The sequence below is a fragment of the Monopterus albus genome, unplaced genomic scaffold (genome assembly GCF_001952655.1).
Source record: "Monopterus albus unplaced genomic scaffold, M_albus_1.0 scaffold41.1, whole genome shotgun sequence".
Classification (NCBI taxonomy): domain Eukaryota; kingdom Metazoa; phylum Chordata; class Actinopteri; order Synbranchiformes; family Synbranchidae; genus Monopterus; species Monopterus albus.
This window is the reverse complement of record NW_018127921.1, coordinates 3,740,913-3,750,568: the sequence shown is the minus strand read 5'-3', so window position 1 is coordinate 3,750,568 and position 9,656 is coordinate 3,740,913. Positions and strand designations below refer to the sequence as shown.

General features: G+C 40.4%; 1 protein-coding gene across 1 annotated transcript in view; it reads left to right on the top strand.

Moving 5' to 3' along the window:
* wnk1b (WNK lysine deficient protein kinase 1b) overlaps positions 1–9,656 on the top strand; it is a 100,360-nt gene that overhangs the window by 1,033 nt on the left and 89,671 nt on the right. The window contains 1 exon segment of the mRNA XM_020599626.1: positions 4,900–6,553. Within this exon segment, the coding sequence (XP_020455282.1) occupies positions 5,612–6,553 (942 nt within the window). The 5' untranslated portion in view covers positions 4,900–5,611.

Genomic DNA, 9,656 nt, shown 5'->3' with positions numbered 1-9,656 from the left:
TTCGGTTTTAATGAAGTGAACATAACAAATAGAATTCATCTAAGTGTTTATTCATTTTATTATCCTATTTTGGCCATACAGGAACGTTTGTGCACTATATTTGTTAGGATTGACGTTCAGTAAGGGTAAAATGTGTGATTTTGCTAATATTACACAAAGGCTTTAAATCTACATTTAATTTTCTGTAACGCATTTCGCTTTTGAGTGATATTGCTTTTGCTATCAAGGCAAATTTCAGGCTATTAAAGGGAAAACTAGTCGCAGTGGTGGAAGAAGCACTCAGATTGTTTAAAGTAAAAGCAGGAATACCACAATGTAAAAATACTCTGTTGCAAGTAAAAGTCGTGCATTCAAAATGTTACTTAAGTAAAAGGTAAAAAGTATTAGCATAAAATATACTTAAAGTGCCAAATGTAAAAGCATTCATTATGCAAAATGGCAGAGTTCACACTTATGTACGTCATATTAATCAATTATAATGTGCATCACATTTAATGCTGCAGCTAGTAAAGGTAGAGCTAATCGTAACTACCTTTTATATGTGCTTATAATTTGAATTACTGCTGGGTTGCTTGTCACTTTCACACCAAGGATCAATAATACTGTATTTTGTTTTATAAACCTCATTTGGAAGAGTAACTAGTGACTAAAGCTATCAAATAAATATAGTGAGTACAAAGTACAATATTTTTTCTGAAATGTAGTGAAGTTGAAGTATGAAGTAGCAGAAAATGAAAACTAAAGATACCTCAGAATTGTACTTAAGTACAGTACTTCAGTAAATGCACTTAGTTACTTTCCACCACTCATTGGTTGTTGCCGCAAACTTGTGATGACAGTAATGTATGAATATATTATTTACCTGTTATATGAAACATGATTTTATAAGTCATATTTTAGGTAATTTAAATACAGATTTTATACATTTGACTAAAATCACCATTGGCCATTATAGATTTCAAGTTAAAAGATTTATTTAATATTTATCTACTATATCTTATGTATTTAATGGCTGGCTTTATACTTGGTGATTATAGGCCCTGCTCACGCTGCAAAATCATTGTAAAAACATCTCATTTAGGCTACAAGTCATACATGCCACAACAGCAGACATATAGGTGCTCTCAAAATCAACAAGCTTAATTAATTTCACCAGAGTATGGGATCAGTTAGGTTTAATGATACCCCAAATTATAGTATGCAGTAAATGTGATGTTGTCCAGTGAAATATTGAGAAATTATGACTTGCAGTAGATGAAACAACCCTGCCACTGAGGAGCACTGTCAGGATTATTTTAGGTAGTGTCTACAACTGGGTTGGAAATTAAGACCATTAAGGCCATCTCAAGAAAAATAGTTCCAGGCTCCATAATCTGAAGGATTATTTCAACCAAGATAATTATACAAATAACATAGGTTTACAAATTGTTTTTAAAGTTTTCTGTAGTTTTACAATTGCAATGTGCTAATTGTTAGGGAATTTGAGGTGCTGACTGGCTGTAGCCATTTACAGTGGATCCAGAAAGTATTCGCAGCGCTTAACTTTTTCCACATTTTATGTTACAGCCTTATTCCAAAATGGATTGAATTTATTATTGTCCTCAAAATTCTACAAACACTGCCCCATAATGACAAGGTGAAAAAAGTTTATTTGAAATCTTTGCAAATTTATAAAAAAAAAAAAATGGAAAAAAAAAATCACATGTACTTAAGTATTCACAGCCTTTGCCATGACACTCAAAATTGAGCTCTGGTGCAACTTGTTTCCACTGATCATCCTTGAGATGTTTCTACAACTTGATTGAAGTCCACCTGTGGGAAGTCCAGTTGATTGGACATGATTTGGAACGCCATACACCTGTCTGTATAAGGTCCCACAGTTAACAGTACATGTCAGAGCACAAATAAAACCACGGAGTCCAAGGAATTGTCTGGAGATCTCCGTGACAGAATTGTATCAAGGCACAGATCTGGGGAAGGGTACAGAAAAATTTCTGCGGCGTCGAAGGTCGCAATGAGCAGAGTGGGCTCCTTCATCCGTAAATGGAAGAAGTTTGGAACCACCTAAAGTGGGCTGCCCGGCCTGAGTAATCGAGAGAAGGGCCTTAATCAGGGAGGTGACCAAGAATCCGTTGGTCACTCTGAAAGAGCTCCAGCGTTTCTCTATGGAGAGAGGAGAACCTTCCAGAAGAACAACCATCTTTGCAGCACTCCACCAATCAGGCCTATATGGTACAGAGGCCAGACGGAAACCACTCCTCAGTAAAAGGCATGTGGCAGCCCACCGGGAGTTTGCCAAAAGACACCTGACCAGACCATGAGAAACAAAACTCTCTGGTCTGATGAAAAAAAATTGAACTCATGTCTGGAGGAAACCAGGCACCTGACCAGTACTATTCCTACAGTGAAGCGTGGTGATAGCAGCATCGTGCTGTGGGGGTGATTTTCAGTGGCAGGAACTGGGAGACTAGTCAGGGAAAGCTGACTGCAGCAATGTACAGAGACATCCTTGATGAAAACCTGTTGCAGAGCGCTCTGAACCTCAGACTGGGGCGATCGTTTTTCAACGATCCGAAGCACACAGCCAAGATAACAAACAAAGGAGTGGCTACGGGACAACACTGTGAATGTCCTTGAATGGCCCAGACTTGAACCCGATTGAACATCTCTGGAGAGATCTGAAAATGGCAGTGCAGTGACACTCCCCATCCAACCTGTTGGAGCTTGAGAGGTACTGCAAAGAAGGATGGGAGAAACTACCCCAAAATAGGCGTGCCAGGCTTGTAGCGTCATACTCAAAAAGGCTTGAGGCTGTAATTACTGCTAAAGGTGCTTCAACAAGTATTGAGCAAATGCTGTGAATACTTATGTACATGTGATTTTGTTTTTTTTTTAATAAATTTGCAAAGATGTCAAACTTTTTTCACATTGTCATTATGGGGTATTGTTTATAGAATTTTGAGGACAATAATGAATTTAATCTGTTTTGGAACATAACAACAAAATGTGGAAAAAGTTAAGTGCTGTGAATACTTTCTGGATCCACTGTATATTTTATCCCAGCATGCGAAAAGGTGACACCTTTTGACATCAAGAGACAATATGAACTGATGCATACACGAAAGATCTTCATGTCTTGAGCTGAGGTATGAACATAAGTGCATTAGTTAAATGAAAAATGTTCTTGTACAGCTTGAGAGACAATACCAGCCCAGTGTTTCACCTAAGAACCTGGTTGTATCAAAGGCAAATAGTTTTGTCACTAGTTCTGTCAAGAGTTTTGGCTACAGTTTATGATGTTGCTCAGAGACCTTTGCTTCTGGAAGTTGTTTGTTTTTTTTTTTTAAGCAAATTTCACACATTGCCAATGCCATATCTTACAAACCAGAGCCAATCAGTAATTTTAGATATTAAAATTTTCAGTAGCTCAGAATCAGCGAATATTTTCTTTTCAACCATTTTGGTTAAAGACCATATCCTGTGTAAACATATATAAAACATATCCTCTCCATGATGCACAGGATATGTTTTTTAAATTCAAAATGGTGGAAAAAAGCTGTCAGATTCTAACCAGTGGTCTTAAGGCACATAACTACACTTCAGTATGAATCCTTCACCCATTTCCTTTAGTTAAGATAATACAGTTGTGTTGCCTCTGGGGCCAAATAAATCTTTTACAGTATATTATGGTCACTGCTACGAAACCATCAGTACAGTTAAAAAATATATAATGAACACTGCATGTTTCATATTCTCTGTGTTGCAGTGGAAATATAACTTAGCAATATAAGACTGTTTTGGCCCTTTTCCACCCTTTTGTAGCACATACTGTCATACGAAGTGGTTGCACACCGTCTGGGTTGATAGATGTGAGGATGGTTTGTGTAGTTCTCAGCTTTACTGACACACTTTGCACACAGTTGCCTACTGTAATTTTAAATCCCAATTCACAAGAGTTTATTTGAGAAAAAAAAACAAATGACTGAATGAAAATATGATGCTTATTCTGCTTGTTTTGGCATCATTGTAGATAAGACTTCTGAAAACTCGTTATGGGTTGTTTTTAAAACATGAATCATTGTAGTGTGAATGACAACCCACACTGAAGCAGCTGATGATCCTCTGTGTTGGTGCCACTATGACAACAGTATAGAAGTTATGTTTCTTACATTTTGCTAAATTTTCTGTAATGCAATACACACACTGTCCTAAGATATACTTTAGTTCCTGCACAGTGGCTGTGTTTGTTAATGTGAGTGCTCACGTTAAACTGTTGAATTGCCAAAGAAAAGCCTATCCTTGAGGTCAGCCATGCTGTGGTGGCTACATTTGGAACATGGCGCAATTAGATCCACACTCCACTGCATCAAAAATAGAGGGGCAACTGGGAGGGAAAGATTGGGATAGGATGCAGATCTATTTCCATGCTAACAAGCTTGAGCAGGAGATTAAAGATCATGCTAGGCTTAACCCAATTCAAATGTTCACTGACAAATCCCAACCAAGAGGACAGGAGTTTTTTGTGGGCCCAAAGTACAGCTGAGTCCTCTAACACCACTTTATGGTATGAGAAACACAACTTTTTAATTCACTTCTATTCGAGGGATGGCTCTCTGATTAGTAGTCAGAGGAAGTGACAGCTTGTGGCAGTATTTGGCTGGTGTTCATTTCCCACCCAATTTGTGCTGCTCATTATTTGCCAGACAGTGGTAAAATGTCATAGCTTGTACATTCTACCAGGCACTTCAGCAGGGAAGTATGTTTCATTTGGGGTCCTTTGAAGTTTGTTGGGTCCGTTATGTAGGAAAGTGAAAGCATATGTTGACTTTGTTGGTTTATAAAGAAAACATTGCTTCATCTTACAACTCTCTTCCTTCTCTCTTTTTTTCTGGTCATAAGAACAGAAGCAGAACAAGCTGGGCAAGGCTAGGCTAGGCCAGGCTAGGCCTACCTAGTCTTCTGTCTGGCCTTACCAAGCAGGACAGCAACCTCTCCAGGGACTTCAAGCTTCAACCTTTCAACGAGCAGGGGAGGCTTCAGCTTGTTTTTCGAAAACCTCAAGCCATTACAGATTGGATTCCAATCACACTTTGTGGTACACTGGTCTGTTAGAACTCCAGTACTTCCATGTCATGGTGGTTGCTCTCTCGATGTTGGCAGCAGGATGGATTCAGGTGTTGATTTGACAGGTGTCACTTCATTGCAGCACTTGCACCCCCCCTCCTTTGACTGCCTTTTATCCTTTCCCTCCCCATTCTCTAAGAGAAAGCCCCTTTGTCTCTCCTGGGGCTTCTCTGAGCCCTGTACAGAGGGGCCTTTGAGGAACTGCAAGTTGTCTTGTTGAAACAACTTGAATTTGCTAAGAGGAAGTAGAATTAATAAGTCTGTTCAAAAAACGAAAGAACACAACGAAGAGTGTTGCATTCTGTAACCCATCTCTTTTGCTTTTTGAGTTTGATCAGGATTTTGGAGAGCTTTTCATTTCAAATAGAAGATTGCTGGTTGGGATTTGTGCCCACATACAGTTTACACATAGGTTGGGGCTGGTTGCTGACACACAAAGCCTTATTTATAAGTATAGAAATTCTATTCTGTGGTTGGAGCCTGAAGAATGTCTGAAAGCAGCAAAGAGGTGAAATTCACTGCCCCGATTCCCCCTCCTCCCTCTGCCTCCCCCTGTCCATCATCCCAAACGCCCGACATGAATGTGAACAGCTCTTCCGGTTCAGGCCCCCACCTGGTGGAGAAGCGTGGCAGAGACTCTGAGGTCACACATCGGCGCCACACGATGGATAGAGACTCAAAAACAGCTGAGCATCGTTTCTTCCGTCGGAGTGTCATTTGTGACTCCAATGCCACAGCTTTAGACCTGCCCAGTAAAGCATCTGTGATACTCACCTCGCCTCCTGACTGTGAAGGGGCTTCCATCTTCTTCACATCAGAGCCCTTAGGGCCTGGACTTGAGGTACGAGGCGCTGAAGGCGGGAAGGCCACAAGAAATTCCTCTTTACAAGGCACAACCCTTCAGCCTGGTCTTGGGCTCAGTGGGGCAGTTGCGGAGGCACACACACAAAATGCTGAGGAAGATTTAGGCATGGGGTTCTCGATTCCTGTTCCCACCTGTAGCAGTGTTGAACATGGCACAGATGGGGCAGTAAAAGAGCCCTGCCTGACAGTATTGGATATTATAGACAAAACAGTAGGCAAACAGTCCGACATTGCATTATGTCCCAGAGGGTCCGAGAATACACAACATTTGGAAAAAGATGGAAAGCTGATAGAACATGTAGACGAGGGAAGCATTAGTAGTCTGACAGAGGAGAAGGAGAGGGAGATGGAGGAGGAGAAGGGTCTAGTGAAAACACGAGCAGAGCAGAAAGAGGCTGAGAAACGAGTGCAAGAGGATGAGGAGGTGGAGACAAAGGCTGTTGGGACATCACCAGATGGACGCTTCCTGAAATTTGACATTGAGATTGGAAGAGGGTCCTTTAAGACTGTGTACAAGGGACTGGATACAGAGACTACTGTGGAAGTGGCATGGTGTGAGCTGCAGGTAAGTTCAGACTCTGTTTCTTCCTGTTTATCAGGGCTTCACTTGTGTGTTGTGGTTGTTGTAGACCTTGGGGTGATGAAATTCCATTCCAAGTGTTTATTTTAATCTTATTTTACTGTTTCTAGTGCTGTATGTTCTATTTTAACCTTGAGATTGTGAACTTGCTGATTCATCACAACTTCCTACTCATTCACATGCTTTCCTGTATAAATGTTCATGAAGTAAGAATAACAGTCTAATTGAGATTAAGGTACTGGTGCAGATTATATCCTGGCTACAGGGACATGCATTTGATGCTTTCATTGATATTGGATATATAAATAAAGTCTGTAAGGGCCCTGGTCTTTTAAAGTGCAGCCCTGGGAAGCATTTTGTTCTGATGTTTGCTATCAGCAAGAGTTTACAATTTGCAGTCCTGCTCAGAATTTGCTCTTTCAGGATCACTTTTGGTTAGGATGATTTGATCTCACTTTTGAGTTGCTTTGAATTCAATTGCAGTGCATGGATTATGTGCCTTGAGTGAAGGTTTTACTGAGATTGAATGTGAATGCTGTGGTATCACAAGGACCACTGTCTTAGTTTCCCAAATATGACAATGCCCAAACACCCCCCCCATGAATGCTTCATTCTATCACTAGACCTGCCATTAAAAAATAACAACTGCTATTGGACTTGTTTAGTGCAAGAGGAGGTGTTACTGAACTTGATGAAAGTAGTTGGTCGACTCATTATTAAATGTTTACAATATTGTCCTCTAGCAGTAGCATCTCCTTGGACCAAATTTGTATTTGTAAAATGTTGGAACACAGTTGAGAGATGCAGAATTGTTGCCATTTTCTTAGAATCCTCTCCTGGTTTTTGTCTGTCATCGTATCTCAGTCACTTTCTTTTCTCTTACTCATGGTTTTGTTTTTTCACCACTGTGTTCCTTCAGCTAACCTGCTTTAATTTTTTGGTATTAACAGTTGATTTTGTGTGTGTAAACGGATGCTGCAGTGCATCTTATTACTGCTACCACACATTGTCTAAATGAGTATAGAATGAGGAAGAGGATGCTGAACAATCAAGGCTTACATGTGCTGTAAGCGTAAACGTGTGGGTTTGATTTCCTGATGACTGTCAGTTTGATGTGCTAGTATTCTAGCCCCATAAACCTGCTTGCTTGGAATCTGTAGGGTGAATTTTTAGGACTCCATTATCCTAAAGGTTAGAAAACTTGCTTGGCCCAGTTATGGCACCCTTGAACAGGACAATTGACCTCCTAGCTGCTGCTTGTTGCACTAGGCACCTCCCAGTCTGCTTTCACTGTCAGTCTGTAGATGCACAAAGGTTGAAAAGAAGATGCACAGTGAGAAACAAGAGGCAGGATGACGCACAGTTCACTACAGGATGCTGTTGCTACATTATTGTGCATTGATGCAACTTCTGCAGTGTGTGTGTGTCAGGAAGAGATTGAGACAAAGTGTAAACATGAGACCTGCTCAGGAGTTTAATGATAGAACGTGAAGAAAACAGAAATGGCCTTTGCAGCTCATCTTGATGACAAGTAGGAACAGAGACAGAGGTGTGTTTTGTAGTCAAATGTCAAAATAACAGTCTGAACTGGTCATATGTTCAGGGCACTGGCTGAGCTGAGGTTTTAGAGGAGGATGAAAACAATATTATGGACTCCCGTGGAACTGTTTGGCCTGATGAAACATTTGTTTCTGTGCCAGAGAAACAAATGTGCAGGATTGAAACTGTTTGCATTCTTTGTTATTCTGCGGGTTTCTGCAGAATGACAGGAAATATTAAGGAGAGGGGATGGCATAATTAGTCTGAGTGTTTGCTAAGTTAATTGGAACCATAAACGGTAAAATATACATGTTTTTTAACTTCTCTTTGATTATTTCCTGTGTGAGCATGTGGTTGTTTTCCTGCCATCTCATCACAAGATGCTCCTTTGCCTGATACCCTGCATCTAGGAAACACCATTTGGTTTATCAGAAAACAAACCTCTGTCACTCTAGCCTCTGTCACTTATGCATTTTCTGTCTCTTGCTTGTAAAAAAGAGGGGACCTGCTGATTTGTAGCAGTGTTCAGGTCAGGCTCAGACCTCAGATTGTTTCAAAGTGATTTAAATGAAGCTGGAGCCTCAATAATTAGAATAAACAGACTGACACATTTTATATTAGTATTCAATATGTGTGGGGTTACTGGAGTGAACATTTCCATGAAAGGTATAACGCATGAGTTATGTAAGGGTATATTGAAGCCTTGTGGTGACTATATGGATGCATGGACAAGTCCTTATCTGTAGAGCCTTGCTGTAATTCTGTGCGTGTATGTGTGTGTGTAAAACATGAGTGAGCAACTGCTGACATGTGGCAGAATGGTGGGAGTAAAGTTACACACACACACACACACACACTACAACCAATCACATTGACTCACTGGGTGGGCATGGCAACTGGAGATCGTGAGAGTCAGAATCTTCTGAAACTTGTTGGTTTTCTGTATGTGCAAATGTGTGTTTGTACGTGTGTGTGGGTGGGGTGGGGTGGGGGGACGGGGGGTTGTCTTTATATACTTGTGCGAACCAACCCCTGACAGAACACCTTTCTTGTGTGGACATTTCTTCTTGTGTGGACCTTTTGGGTGGTCCACACAAGGAAAATGCTAGGATAGGCTCCTTTCATCCTAAAGAATGATCTAAGTTTCAGAAGATGTCCACATACAGAGAGTAAAGTCAGAAAAATGTGTACCAGCTTGTGCTCTAAAAGTATCATGCTCTGATTAAATACTGCTTAAGCTGAATTCATGCAATACTGCCTGTGTAGGGCGCAGACAGGGCATCTTAGAAGTTGGTGGGACTCTAACGGGAAAAGCCGAAGGTGACTTTCTAGTAAAGTATAGTACATTATATAGTATATAATATACTGCGCACTGACATGCAGTATGTGATGATAGCTTACTTCATTTGGAATGTATGTATATATTTTTTGGGTTCCAGTGTGTCCCAAAATACTTTTGTGAAGTTATTAAGCTAATGTTAGCTTTGAGTTGTGAGCCTCTATTTAAAGAAATAACTCAAAGCTAACATTAGCTTAATAGCTTCACAAA